This window comes from Streptopelia decaocto (assembly GCF_964273445.1).
Source record: "Streptopelia decaocto genome assembly, chromosome: 5".
Taxonomy (NCBI): domain Eukaryota; kingdom Metazoa; phylum Chordata; class Aves; order Columbiformes; family Columbidae; genus Streptopelia; species Streptopelia decaocto.
Genome location: NC_138659.1, coordinates 10,189,054 through 10,203,935, shown reverse-complemented (window position 1 = coordinate 10,203,935; position 14,882 = coordinate 10,189,054). Strand labels below are relative to the sequence as shown.

Below are 14,882 nucleotides of genomic sequence, written 5' to 3'. Positions count from 1 at the left end.
CATCGATGCACACGTATAAGATATACTGTGTTCTTGTTGCCTAAATTTAAAAGTTTTCATTTTCCAATGTGTTGCAGAAGAAAACAAATGGTGCCCCCAATGGATTTTATGCGGAGATCGACTGGGACAGATACGTAAGTGTCCCCATGGAGCATCCTCTCTACCCTGCACCTGACAGGGGACCTTGGCTGTGCTCACATGCCTTTTGGCTTTCTGGGTGGCTGTGGCTGTTCTGGGTGATGTCCAGGTGTCCAGAGATGTACTTTGTTATCTGTACATCAACTAGATTGTATAAAACTGCCCAGAAACAGGGTGGCTCTGGAGATTGCTGCCCAGGCCTGGGGGACACTGGGTTACAACCCAGTGTTGCAAAAGTTTCCCTGCAAAAATCGAGCTTTCCAGGAACAGGATTAGCATTCCTAATTCTTTTTGTTTTTTTTTTTGTTTTTTTTTTTTTTTTTGTGCTCTCTTCAGAATTCACCTGAGCTTGATGAGGAGGGATACAGCATCCGACCTGAGGAACCAGGCTATATCCTTTATTGTTGACTTTGCCTCTCAGCTTACAAACCGTAAGATGACCTGGGGTTTACAAGAAAGTCACTGACTCTTTTTATTAATTTACTATTATTATTTATTTTCTCCCTTTTATTTTCCTTTTGAGTTTTCACTCCACAGCTAAAATTGGCTTGCAGAGGGAATTACCTGAGGCAGTAGAGCAGGAGGTGATTTTAATTGCTTTTGGTGCAACACTATGGAACAAGGAGGAGGTGTGAGCAGCATGGGGAGCACTGCAGTGGGGTGCCCCATGGAGACCCCTATGTCCCATTATACTGTTTAAAAACAAAAGAAAATTCTGTCATATATCTAGTCTGAATCTCCCTCCTTTAGTTTAAAACCATCACCCCTTCTCCTGTCACAACAGGCCATGTCCCCATCTTTCTTATCAGCCCCTTTTAAGGACAAAAAGGCCACAATAAGGTCTCCTCGGGGCTTCTGTCTTCCAGCTGAACACCCCAACTCTCTCAGCCTGTCCCACAGAAGAGCTGTTCCAGCCTCAGATCATTTCTGTGGCTCCTCTGGCTCCTCTCCGACAGCTCCACAGTCTTTCCCACGTTGGGGCCTCCAGAGCCAGGTGCAAGACACAATTCTGTTGAATCCTGTCCGTGGGCATTTGGGATGAGCATTTCAGGAACCCCTAATTCCCATTTTTCAGGAAGGTTTGAGCCTTTGGATGGCAAGGCTCTGCCCTTGCAGCAGAAGGAAACCTTCTTTAACTGTGCGCTACCTACCAAAGGAAAACACTTCTACTCCTCGAGCGAATCCGAAGAGGAAGAGGAGGCACACAAGAAGTTCAACATCAAGATCAAGCCTTTGCAGGCTAAGGACATCCTGAAGAGCGCGGCGACGGTGGATGAGCTGAAGGCATCGATAGGCAACATTGCACTTTCTCCATCCCCTGTGGTGAGTCCTCGGTGTTGCCATCTTTTCCTCTGGTTGCAAAAGCATCAATGCCCCACAGGGCTGACCCAAGCAAGCAGTGGCTCTGCCATGGGTGCCAATGGTGAAATTTGCATTTCTGTCCTTATTTATAGAGTCTCACCTATATAGAGGCAATAATGTGACTGCAGGAAGATCTCAGATGTGTTGTGGTGATGTTTCCCGCTCAAAATGTCTTAAAAATTCCCTTTCCTGCTCGTAAAACAGGGCAACTGGGATCAGAATATACTATTGTCTCATTTTTCCTTATTTTTCAATGTGGTCATCATTCAGGATGTAAATGGGATGGGTTTTGCCCTGACGCCCAGGACAGGGGAAGCATCTGAGGGGTTTTCCACGTGGCTGCTATGGGATGTCAGAGGGATGTTTCTTACCCCGGGGTGGGTTCTGGTGTTTCTGGAAGGAAAGTTTGTCTCTCCGTAGTCCCTCCTGGCACAAATACCATCAACCTCTGGTTTTCCTAAGGCTTGTCAAGATTTCTGTTGTCTCATCCCAATCTGTTCCACTGTGAAAAGATTTGATTTTTGGTTTTCAGTGGGCTTTAGCGTGTGCTATAGTGTCTTTTTATCTGAAGCTTTCTATGCTTTATCATCAGCTGTATCAGAAGTGTGAATGAATGGTTGCACTCAGCTCCTAGCAGTCCCAGGTTTCTTGATTATTTTTGTTCTTACTGATGAAACAGTTGAATAATTTTGCACCAACGTAGGGGGATTAGGCTGATGTGATCAGCAGTTCTTCTGCCTTTTCCAGGGAAACAAAACCCCACAGAATGTGCATTTTTTTGCTAGATGTGATTCTGTGTCTCCTCTTTTGCGTGGTGTTTTTCCTGCTGAGATTGGGGGGGTTTGCTGTTGGTTGGGAAGGAATTGGCCCCTGGTGAGCACTGTGTCCACATGGATCCTGCCCTCCAGGCATTGAGTTGGGACCTTTGCGATGTAAATTATGGTGCCTAAACCTGAAGACAAGAAGAGAACTGGAGATGCTGCTGTAAATCGGTGTCAGCACGTTGGAGTAGAAACCTTGCTTTTGACTTTCCTCTCATATGGATCCTTCTAAGAAATGCAAGAGGCTGAGAAATGGCTTTGCCTGTTTTGCTGGTGATGAAGCATGTGAATCCTTTTCATAAGGTGGCTCAGATGCAGGTTTTGTATTTCCATATTCACTCTCTCTCTCTCTAATCTTCTCTCTGAATGAACAGCAACCCTGGCTGGACACGTGCACGATTCTGCTTTGCGTGTTTAACAGTTTTACACCTGATACTTTTGGTCATAATACAAATCTCTTAATTCTCTGTTATTCCTTTATAGAAAATATCTTATATTCTCTTTTATACTTTTTTTTTCTTTTTCTGCGTTCTTTTAGAGGAAAAGTCCGGTAAGAAATACAGTTTATTTCTTATTATTTTTTTTAACACAGTCTTGTATTCTCTTGTTTGCATGGTCTCTGTTTTGCATGTCTCTGGATCTGAAATGTAAAATGCAAATAACAAAGCCTACCACTTTGGAAGGCATGTTGTTTCTTATTTTCCTTCTCCCTTGATTTAACTTGAAGCATATAAAAATAGAGATAGGCTGCCTTTGCTTTGAATGTACGTGATCTGTGGGTGTAGTTTAGGTGAAAGAGCTGGTGGTTTTGGACAAGATGTATAAGGACATGGTTTTATCTGGGCATGTGTTATGTATGTTATTGCACTTCAAGATATGAGAGCAGAAAAACGCATCAGTGGTTGATGACCTCAGGTGCTACTGTATGCAAAGGTGATGGCTTCCTTGAGAGAACTGGGCTTATGGCTGTTTTGAACCCCAAAATGGGGAAATTCACTCATTCCATGGGGTTTGGGTTCCCTCGGGGGTCTCTCTGGCTGCTGCTGTCCCCATGACCACGGTGACCCACCAGCCCGTGGGTGCTGGGGGGTCATGGAGGAGGGAGCCCCCCAGTGCTGCTCCAGCATGGCTGGTGACACCGTGATGGGGGGTGCGCTGGGGGACTTGGGGCGCTGACCTGTCGCTCTCTGACCAGGTGTCTCTTCTCTCTTCCTTCTCGCTGACCACAGCGGCGCAGCCCGGTAAGAACCGCCCCTCGCTGCCACTGCCTCTGCTGCTCTGGGAATGGGGGCGCTGGGGGAATATGAGGTGGTGCTGGCTTTATGTGGGGACCACAGGGGAAGGGGATTGGGGTGTCAGTGCCATCAGCTGTGGGACCCTGAGTAGTGGTGGGACCTTGATGCAAAGGGTCCTCAATGATGAAGCATCCTCCATGGCTCGACCTGCATCCCTGCAACCCCGTTTGGTGTCCAGGAGCAACCATCACACCCCCATCTCTGCTGTGGTCTTGGGAGGCTTGGCTTTTGCTGTGCATGGACACGTGTATTGTGTGGCAAGAGCGAGGATTTAAATTGCTAAAAATACATTATTTGGCTTAGATTGATTTGCAGCCATCAAATGTGAGGAATTTGGATTTATGTCCCTTGTTAAGGGGTGAGGGTTCCAGTGACTTTGATAAGGCATTGCCAGGTGATAGCTTCACGTGGTTCAGAAACCCCTTGGGGTGGGGGGGGTGTTCTGCTCCCTGTGTGCTGGGGGCAAAGGGGATTTCCCAATGCACACGTACAGCGGGGCATGTTTCAGCCACGTATGTTAAATATCACCTTAAATGCGCAATTCCTGCCACATCTGCTGGGCTGCTTCACTCCCGCTGTGTCCCTCCTTGGGTGACAACTGCTGTGTCCCTGCCCATCCCACTTACCTTGTTTGTTTCTAATTCCAGGGGACGATTAAAAGGAATTTGTCCAGTAAGTATGTTCTGCAGCCTTCAAGAACAGTACTCATGGCAAGGGGCAGTGGTATTTTGGGGAGGAAAAAAGAAAAAGGGAGGAGGTCAGATTTGCTTTAAAGTGGCCTTGGCAGAAATGATGGCATCCAAATATCTCCCTTAAAGTTCCTTGGGGTACCCTATAGGAACAGTGCAGCTCCCTGGTCTAGCTCCCTACAGAAATAAAATCTGAATTAACAGACCATACTTTTTAGGCAGTATCCCCATAGCGGATGTGAGATGGGTCATGGCTGGTGTGGGACATGCCTTGGGGGTGATATGGTGGGAAGTGCCTCCTGCAAACATGGGGTTGGGGTGATGCTGGGGGGCTCGGGATGGGGAGCAGCTCTAACCTGGAGGTGTTTAAAAAGTGTTTAGATGAGGTTCTTGGGGACATGGGTATTGCCAGAGTTGGGTTAGGTTATGGTTGGACTTGATGATCCTGAGGGTCTCTTCCAACTGAAATGATTCTAACCCTGCGCTGTCCATAGGTGAGGAGATCGCACGGCCCCGGCGTTCCACACCGACACCAGACCTCACCAGGTAGGTACACAGTCCACTGGTATAATTATCCAAAACAGCCTCATTCAGGCACATCATAAATGGCGGTTTTACACATTTCAGTGGGATGTGGCACATTTGCACCATTGCTCAAGGGGAAGCATCTATTTTATTTTCACCTCCAGGTTTTGACCCCGTATACCTGGATAGGTCAAATGCACCAGGTATTTATTGCCACACAAATATCACCTCCCCATCCCTTGGCTGAGCTGCCACAGTTGGGTTCATCAAAGACACCACTGCAGAAACATCAGTTTTATGACTTTTTAGGCTCACGAGACAGCCAAATATTTGTGTTTGGTGTTTAAATAAGCTGAGTAAATGCTTCGAGCCACAGGGTGCAAGAGCCACGGGGAACTTTGGGCTCTCTGAAGTGCTTGAAAGGAGGTTGGAGCCGGAGGGTTCAGGCTCTGCTCCCAAGGAACAAGCGCCAGGACCAGAGGAAATGGCCTCAAGTTGTGCCAGGGGAGGTTGGGGTTGGATGTTGGGAACAATTTCTTCCCCAAAGGGCTGTCGGGCATTGGAACAGGCTGCCCAGGGCGGTGGTGGAGTCACCATCCCTGGAGGGGTTCGACAGACGGAGATGAGATTCTCAGGGACATGGGTCAGTGCCAGGCGTGGGTTAATGCTTGGGCTCTATCTTAAAGGTCTTCTTCCAACCAAAATGGTTCTATGATTCTATATTTGAGCTCAAACACCAGGCTTGAGCACAAGTCTGAACCTCATGCTGTTCCTTGTCTCATCCCACAGCAAGAAACCCGGGGAGGACCCGGCAGCACTGGCCCCTCTCTTCGGGCCCCCCCTGGAGTCGGCGTTCGAGGAGCAGAAGCTGGATGGTGGGTTTGGGGACATGGGTGGCATCTCCTGGCAGTGACCCCCGGCTGGGCCGTGTCCCCTGGGGATGACTGGGGGTTCCTGGCTCTGGTATGAGCAGAGCTTGGTTAGCAAACCCCAGCCCTTCTCTTAAAGGAGGGGGGAAAAACCACAAAGCAGAATGCAAAGTTGAATTACAGGTAGTGTGGGGTTGGGGTTTATATGGGCTATATGGAAACGGGAAAAGGGTTTAAGTCCATTAGTTAATTATGCGGCATTTCAGTATCATGTGGATTTAATTGAGGGATGATATGAATGGAGCTGTCTGGCAACTCTTTACAGCTCCCCTTGTCACCTCAATAATACCTTTTTTTTTTCCCAGGAAGACTGTTTCCCTGGGCAGGAATATAGGGACACTTTTCTCCCCCCGCAAGCACGTTTAGATATATTTTTAACAGCTTTCCTGAAGCACAGGGATCTTGCAAGGCTTGTTCTCCCCAGATAAACACCCTTTTCACCCGCCCTAGTGGTTTGTTCCTGGGGCTGCTTGGCTGTCACTGAATTGCCACTGCCACTTGTAGCCTAGTTATGCCCTGTAATTAATTACTCTGGTTAGTTCTTTTAATCAAAACTATGTTTGCATGCAGCCCTCAACACATAAGCTAAGAAAAATAATGCAAAAAGTTTAAATGAGATATAGAAGAGGATTTTTTTTTTTTCCCCTACAATCTGCATGAATGTAACTGGATCTTTTCATTTTAATACCCAATTTTTTCTGAGTATCCTAAAATTCCAGACGATTTTTGCAATTAATTCAGTGTTCCAACTAATGTAATAAGCCTCCAAATACATAAATGGCATTGTTTTGTTTGTCAAGCAGCATGAATGTCAAACTAATTACATGACCTGTTTAAAAATCAGGCAAGCTTGTAATTATCTAACATTACAGAAGCCCCCATCTTTAATTAATGAGAGGTTCCTGCCACTACTTAGTTTCTTCTCAGATGAATGCATCTTATCTGCGTGTTTTGGTGTCTGTAAGAAAACAGTTCTATCAATGCCCTTGCATGTGTATTTATTTATTTTTTACTTTTTTTCAGCTACCCTAGATCAGCCTGAGATATGGGGCTCGGTCCAGCCCATCAATGCAAGCGTAGAGTCCCCAAAGCTACCGAGACCTTTTCCGACTGGAAGTAAGTGATCGTATGGGTAAATAAATTAATATATGCAGAAATCAAACCAGATACTTAACTTTTTCCTCATCCTGACTCCGGTACTGTGCAATTCTGCAATGCGGAGCAGCCACGGTGCCTCCTGGGCTGCTCCTCAGGGAGGTTTGCGCTCGGATGCTCTTGACATCAGCTTTGCAATGATGCCCCTGGGTTAATTACCCACAGTGATCCCCCTCCTGAACGAGCATCCCGGATCTGTGTGGGATGGGCACGGGAAAAATGGGGAGGCAGATATGTGTCTCAGAGGCTGCAGGCTTTAATTGCAATGGTAATTCAGGTTTTTGAAACAGGGGTATAATCTGAGATTTTAAAATAAAATAATAAAATAAAACAATAAAAATACAAAAATAAAAAAATACAAAATACAATAAAAATTAAATTGTAAAATATATAAAATTAATAAAAACAAAACAATAATAAAAATTAAAAAGAAAACATAATACAAATATGTCAAATAAATATATAAAAAATAAAATTGTGATATAAAAAAACAAAACTAAAAAAGCCTTACAACCCAAAAAACCTCCTGGGCTGCAGGGATGCTCCTGCTTACCCAGCAATCAGCCCAGGGCTGGTGCTGTTGCCGGTTCCCCCATTCCCAGCAAATCCATGTGCACGTTCCCAAATTCACTGCCACTGATTTTTTCCCCCCTCCCTGCTCTGTTTTGCAGCTCCTCCACCGCTCCCACCCAAGAACATCCCGGCCACGCCGCCACGCACCGGCTCCCCGCTGACGGTGGGAACAGGTAAATCTGGAGGGGGGGCCTGTCCTGGAGGGCCAGGTCCCCAGGGCTGCAGTTTGGACACAGGTTTAGCCCTCATGCATCCACTTCCATTTGTGGTGCTTCAGTGGATGCTGCAGTCAGGGTGATGCTTTAGATGCCTTTGACTCCAGAGTCAGTGTCGCCCTGGTGAAATTAATGTTCCCTCCTGGTGAAATTAACGCTCTGTCCTCCCTCTGCCTTTGATATCGGTCGCTTTTAGAAATGAAACGTGATGCTGGATTTAAATCTTGCTCTGAATTGGGAATAACCAGAGCGCTGTTACTGTCTGGGGTGGGACTGCACAGCCTGTGCTTATGAAATCATAGATTGAAATCACATCTGAAAATGAGGCGAAATAACGGGTGATGTGGCACCTGCCTGTGTCAGGAGGGGATGGTCCTGTCCCCCCAAACCCCTCCTGCTGTTGGGGAAGGTGGGAAAAGCCTCCTGGTCCCACATCTGGAGGTGTGGAGGGGCAAGGGAGGGAGAACGAAATGGTATCTGGAGGAAAGGGCAGCCCGAGGGAGGGGTTGAAAGATGCTGTTGAATGCAGCCAGAGGATGTAAAGTGCTTATAAGCGATAATTCATGTTGCTGGCAGGCGCTGTCTGCGGGAGGAGCGGGTTTGGGGAAAGGCAGTCCGTGGTGCTTGGACATTGTGGGGACAGTCAGTCTTGCTGCACCTCGGGGAGTTATCAACGCCGCCGCGGAGAAATCCCCTGCTCTCGGCTTGCTGCTCTATTCATCAATATTTCATTCATGCTCCCATATCTTGGTTTTTCTATTTCCGTGAGCAGCCAGACTGGCAGAGTGTCCACCTCCGATCCATCAACGCGAGCAGACGCGCGATGGTGTCTTGGCTGAGCTCTGCCTTGCTGCGTGCTGCAGCCTCTGCATCATGTAAAGCCAGTGGCAGAGGGCTATTTATTTCTGTTTTAGCAGGACTATATTTTATTCCCTAAATGCAGAAGGGCAGGTGGCTCCTCCAAACGCAGGAGCAGGGGTGGGATGCTGACGGTATGTTATTTTTAGCCGTGTGCAAGTGGCCTCAGAGCATCCCTCCAAGTCTGTGCAAACTAAAGCCCTGGGCAGTCGGGTTGGTGTTAGAGGAAAGAGAAATGCAAGAAAAGTGAGCACGAAAGGGAAGGATGGGGGGTCTCCCTCCTCTAGATCTGTAACATTTTGCTGGTAAATCCTGTCTCCATGGTGGCTGTGAAGTCAGATGTGAATGTTGCTGTGTGGTAGCTCAGTTAGCAAGTAAAGCCCTAAAATACCCTTATGTGCCTCTGCTTGCACCCGAAATACATCCACCGTGGCTGCTTTCCCCTGCTGCATGCCCAGCACCACGTCTTGAGAGTGTCAAGCCAGCATGTTTAAATATATATATATTTATATGTGGGCGTTTATAAATATATATCTAGTGGAGTGTGCAAGAGAGCTGAGTGCATAAGTTGAATATCTGCTGCTAATTCAGAGTGATGATAATGACATAATGATGTTATTTAGATGACAGATAACAAAGGCTGGGAGCCAGCTGTAAATTTTGGAAGGATATGGGACTGTTGTATATGAAGTGATGGAGGAGGAGGGCTTGGCTCACAGTGCATGCTCGCTCCTGTACAGCGTCTGTATTTCAATCCAGCGTGGTTCATTATACATCACATATCGCACCTTTCTTGCACATGAATTATATTCCCAGGCAGCTTATAAGAAAAATCTGCTTTTGAAGCGTTTCCACTAGTATGTGGCTGACATAGAACCCCATAGAGAATAGTGTGAGTGCAGTGCTCTCGGTTAATGCCAAGTGTAAAATAAACTACTTTGACTGCAGGAGGGGACCAGACAGCAGCAGAGCTCAAAAGTGACAAAAAACTTCCGTCCATCAATGACTTGGACAGCATTTTTGGCCCCGTGGTGTCCCCCAAGCCTGCTGCTGTTAACGCAGAAGTCAAGTGGGTCAATTTTTCTGATCAATCCCCGGAAAACGTGACTCCGGAGTTGACGCCCCGAGAAAAAGCGGGGTCCCCGGCAGTGGGCAGCCCGGCTGACGCTCCCCGGGCCGAGCCCTCTCGCCCGCTCCCCTCGCCGCTCCACCTGGAAGAGGTTCACAAGAAGTTTTCTGAGCATCCCTACCTTAAGGATGATAACTTGGAGCCAGCCGCCTCCCCCAAAGATTTTGGGCTGGGACAAAGAGCGACCCCGCCGCCCCCTCCACCGCCCACCTACCGCACGGTGGTCTCGTCCCCCGGACCGGGCGGCAGCAGCGGCACGGGAAGCACCAGCGGTACGTCCCGCGGCGGTGGGTGTGCTTCGGTGTGGCCATGACCGCATCCGCCGTCCCCTCCCGCCTGGTTGTGCCTGTGCCTGGCGCCCGTGCTCCTGGCCAGCTGTCTCGTGCATCCACGTCCAGCGTCTGCCCTCAGCCTCCTGTGTCCTCTCCCCTGCTCCCCGCTGCGTGTCTGGTGGTCGGATGGGTCTGGCAGCCTCTCCCATGAGTGATTCTTCCCACCTCTGCCACACACATACCTCCCCACTGCAAGATTTGGCATAGGATTGCCTTTGCTGTGGTTTTGTCCTCAATAGGCTTCAGAGTGAATGTAGGCAGAAATTTTTCAGGCAAATAATCTAAATGAGCCTCATGCCAAGGGAGGTTTAAATCTGTTGCAGCCAGGCAGGTCACTGCATACTGTCACAAAGTCACTTGCAGGTCAGAGGCGGCACAAGCCTGGACGGTGCTTGCTGCCCCTCGGCTCTGAGAGCTGGATCCCCAGCTGGGGCTGGAGATTTGGCTGCCAGGGTGAAGCTGTCCCAAGGGCAGAAACCCATCGGTGTGTCTGGCATGTGCTGGCTGCCTGGCTTCACCTGCTTAATTATAAATGTCTGTATGTCCATGAGGGCAAACGAGCCTGTCAGCTTGAGAAGGTGCAACCTAATCATGTTATTTGAGGTTGATCCTAGGGCTCTTACTGCACCGGCACAGCCACCATGTGTAAATCCTTGTCCCCACCAGCCCCTGTGCTGCTGTCCTGCATCCACAAGAAATTATTGTTCAGAGCATTGCCCCCATAAAGCTGTGCAGGTGGTGGTGGGAGATGATGGATCCCCAGCCCTGTTCCTGACCGCTGTCTCCAGCCTCACGTGCCATCTGGGGGGTGCTGAGGGTGTCCCCTGAGCGTGGCTGTTGCTGCGAGTGTGGCTTTGCTTCAGTGGTGGTGGCTTTTCTGTGCCAGTGGGGGGCTTGGGCTCTGTGCAGGGGCAAACCAGAAGGGTGGATCCTCACCCTGGTGCCAACTGAGCAGGACCTGCAGGATGGGGATGGATGGAGAAACCCCACTCAGCACACCAGCAACACCTTTTTGGGAAGATCCATGTCTCTTCCCCGGAAATCACTTCATCTCTCAGCCCAGTATGGGACAGTGAACTGTGAAAGCAGAGCATGTTAAAATATGCACACAAAAATCACGTACATCTTCAGAAAGCTGCATCCCATGGCAGCGGGTCTGGGTGCACAGTGCTGATCCAGCACCCTTCCCACTCCTCCCATCTCTACCTTTCCAAGGCTGCATTCAGCCCCAGGGGTGTCCAGATTTTGGCCACCCCAGGACACCCTCCTGCTATCACATCCCATGGGAGCCATTGTGGGTGTCCCCAGGGCAGGGCTGGGGACCACTGTCCCAGCAGGACCCTGATTTCATGCTGATTTACAATATGCTGCCATGGTTTCTTCTTGTAGAAAACATCTAGAGGTACATCAGTCTCCTTAGGGACCTTAAATACCTGAGGAATAAACCTCCCTGGATGGACCCTGGTGTCTGCAGGGCTTTGTCTTGCTGGGGGTTGCTCCTGGGCTGGGGCAAGATGCACCCTCGATGTCTTCATCTCATGATATTTGTTCAGTGCTGCTAGGTTACTTTCCCTGAATAATTACTATTTTGTCAGGCTTCTATTAGGATCAGGAAGGAAAAATTCAAACTTTGGCTCCTAAATAAAAATGGCTTTGGTTTCAGAGTTGCACAAGAGAATAGCCAGGATTTAGTCCCTAAACAAGCCCATCTCTTGTGGTTTCCCTCTCAGTCTCAGTTCTGTAGATGTAGCTTTGATATTTCCTTAGGCTGAGCTATCACCTAAAAAAACTTAGTGAACTGATTCTCTTGTAAGTGGGGAAAAATGAAGCTAAAACCATAATCTTATTGTCAGTCTGAGCAAAACACGCTGCTCTGCAGATCATAACGTGGTCCTGTGCTCCACAGGAGTTGGTAGCAAATGCCAGCTCAGCTGTCCTGCAAAACAGGGTCTGTGTCCCCCCTGTGTTCCTGTTGCCCATCTTGTCTTGGTGTAATTTCCCAGCTACTCAGTATACAGTTATTTCTAAACTTACCCCAAAAGGAATTTCTGTACATGGAGCAAAACAGCCTGCCTGGTGTCCTCCTAAGATTCTGTTACAATTTTTCTTTGATTGCAAAATGTCCTCCTTTGCAGCAAGGCAGCAGCTGCTGGGGACCACATGAATCTTGACAACAGCACCCTCCTGTTCTCTGAAACTCCTCCAAATGGCTGGGAAACGCTTTGTGCTTCCAGCAGATCTGCTGAACTTTTTCTTCCACCTGTTCTCTTCTTTACTCAGACAAAGCTTTGTCCCTCTCACCAGCATCCCTCATTACCAGGGTGGGGACCAACCGCGCTCCCCCCTGGTGCTGCCCCATTCTCAGCTCATCATTTTTCTCTTGTTTGTATTGTTGGTTTTCTGGTAAAACCATAAGACTCATAGAATCATAGAATGGTTTGTGTTGAAGGGACCTTCCCAGCTCCCCCAGTGCCACCCTTCCCACGAGCAGGGACATCTTCACCAGCTCAGGTTGCTCAGAGCCCCATCCAGCCTGGCCTGGGATGTCTCCAGGGATGGTTCATCCACCACCTCTCTGGGAACCTGGGCCAGGCTCTCAGCACCCTCAGGGGCAACAATTTCTTTCTCATGCCTGGCCTGATAACAGTTCTGCCCAGTGTTCCTGGCCAAGGGAGCTGGGTACCCAGCATGGACAGGCAGCATCTCCCCTGCGACAAATGCATCAGCAATCCTAAAAAGCTCTTTTTTCCATACAAAGCTGCTGTTGTGGAGTGATGGTTAAGGTGAGACTGCGCCAGGTGTGTGTGGGCACCCCCGGGGAGCTGCCTTTGCTTTGAGATGGGGCAGGGATGTCTGGGGGGGCAGGCAGCCATGGGGACCACCCTGCAGTGCACTCACGGCTCCTGTTTATTGCAGGTTCCTCGTCCCCGGCTCGTCCCGGCACGCCGCTGGCCGCCTGCGGCACCCCCCCGCCACCACCGCCCCGGCCCCCGTCCCGGCCAAAGCTGCCCCCCGGCAAGCCCAGCGTCACCGATGTGGTATGTTCACCCCGCCAGCGTGTTCGGGGGATGCACTGGGGGGGTGGGTCTGCATTTGCAGTCTGGTGAGACAGGTTAATGAAGCAGACCATGTCATTAAGAGCAAGTAACAGGCAGGTGCTGCCTGGGCTATTTAGAATTTTCTATAATTTGTTTTTTTGATACAAATTACACATGGGAAAATGGCTGGGGCAGCCTGGAGATGCCAGCCACAGGCACATGGTGGTTTGCAGTTACAGTGATCACAGAAAATGGGTGCAAAAAGGGACCGTACCCATGGGGAACCTCCAGCTGTGTCTTAGGGGGGAAGCACATGGGTTTGGCCATCCCAGGAAGGGCATCTGGCCCCACAATCCTTGGTGGGGATCCCCGTCACTGTACAACACCTGCTGGGCTTTGCCCCCTCACCCTAGGCTGCTTCAGGTAGGTTATAGAGAATTTTTGGATTGATCTTACGATGTTTTTGCAAAGAAAGGTTGGACCAGGTGATCCTTGTGGTCCATTCCAACCTAGTAATCTATGAATCTGTGGTATAAAATTGTCCCCAAAGGATCCACAGGGACCCAGTGAGCTGCCCTTGAGTGAGCTGGCACATGGCAACACTGCTTACTTCTCAGTACGGGGTGCATTAAATCCATTCCATGGCCCCTGGAGCTCCTGTTCTTGATGACGAGGGGGACTTCAAACACCCAGACCCACAAGATGGTGGGAATTATTTGCTGTTTTTCTAGGTCAAGACTAAAATGCTATTTGGGCTAAAAGAACTTAAGTCACAGTTTGTCTCTAGCCCAGCGAGTCTGCCTGGGGACCTGGAGGTCCAGAGGGCTATGGCTTCAGGCGAAAGCTTCTGTTTGTTTGATGCAAATGTCTTTGTGTGTGTTTTCTTTAACCCTTTGTTATTTTATGTTTTTCTACAGTCCAGGCCTTTTAGCCCACCTATTCACTCATCCAGCCCTCCTCCGATAGCACCTTTAGCCCGGGCTGAAAGTACTTCTTCCATCTCTTCCACCAACTCCCTGAGCGCAGCCACCACTCCCACCGTCGGTAAAAACCTACAGTACTGCTCTTCTTTCAACTTTCCTACCTCTGAACATCCTTCAAAGATTCCTGAGACCTTTTCATTCGCTAGACCATTCTTTGGGTTCATGTTCGTTAATTTTCATCAGGTTTTTAAATGCCAAAAGTGATTTGAGGGGGGTGTGATGGGTCATGCACATGATGCTGCTAGGAAGGATTTCTTTTTGTGGCAGCTCCAAACGTTGTGAAAAAATGAGTGTTTCGTGAAGGCAGAAGTTATCAACAAGTGAATTATAATATAAAATGTGTTTATGGTATCTAAATTGAGTTAAAATAAGCTTTTTTTGCAGGGGATGCTTGTACCCTGGAGGGGAGGGGGGCTGGGAGCCAGACCTTGGGATCCAGGGGACAATATTAAATCTCTTTGAACGTTTTAAAATCACATTTCCTCTTAAAGTGGTAGTGGGAAATGAGGTCTCGAAAAAGGCTCTTCCAACCTGTTTATCTTGACATGTCCTAGACCAGAACAAAATACTGGTGTTTTCTTTTGGAGGAATGTCCTGAAAAACACGGGTTTTGCAAAGCTCCCCAAGTGTCCCCCAGGGCCTGAGACAAGAAATGCAAATAAAGTCTGGCTGGCAGCTCCCAGGCTCCATGTGCTGGGTCCCCCTGTGCCCCCTTCCTCTGTCCCCTCGGTGCACCTTCCCCTGCCAGCCCCGCCATCCTCCCAGTTGCTGGTCCCCTCGCTTCCTGCAGCTCCATCTTCCACCAGGAGCATCCTTCCTCCATCCTTTTGTCTTTTCTTT

The 14,882-nt window shown here is 48.9% G+C and overlaps 1 protein-coding gene across 1 annotated transcript in view; it reads left to right on the top strand.

The window, feature by feature from the left end:
* The window catches only part of SGIP1 (SH3GL interacting endocytic adaptor 1), a gene marked incomplete at its 3' end in the record, with an annotated part of 46,369 nt that overhangs the window by 19,915 nt on the left and 11,572 nt on the right, over window positions 1-14,882 (top strand). Inside the window, exons 5-16 of the mRNA XM_082053141.1 lie at window positions 78-134; window positions 475-529; window positions 1,286-1,461; window positions 3,551-3,562; window positions 4,264-4,288; window positions 4,800-4,851; window positions 5,620-5,705; window positions 6,783-6,875; window positions 7,586-7,660; window positions 9,509-9,961; window positions 12,938-13,059; window positions 13,977-14,103. Of these exons, the coding sequence (XP_081909267.1) occupies window positions 78-134; window positions 475-529; window positions 1,286-1,461; window positions 3,551-3,562; window positions 4,264-4,288; window positions 4,800-4,851; window positions 5,620-5,705; window positions 6,783-6,875; window positions 7,586-7,660; window positions 9,509-9,961; window positions 12,938-13,059; window positions 13,977-14,103 (1,333 nt within the window). The remainder of the gene's footprint in view (window positions 1-77; window positions 135-474; window positions 530-1,285; window positions 1,462-3,550; window positions 3,563-4,263; window positions 4,289-4,799; window positions 4,852-5,619; window positions 5,706-6,782; window positions 6,876-7,585; window positions 7,661-9,508; window positions 9,962-12,937; window positions 13,060-13,976; window positions 14,104-14,882) is intronic.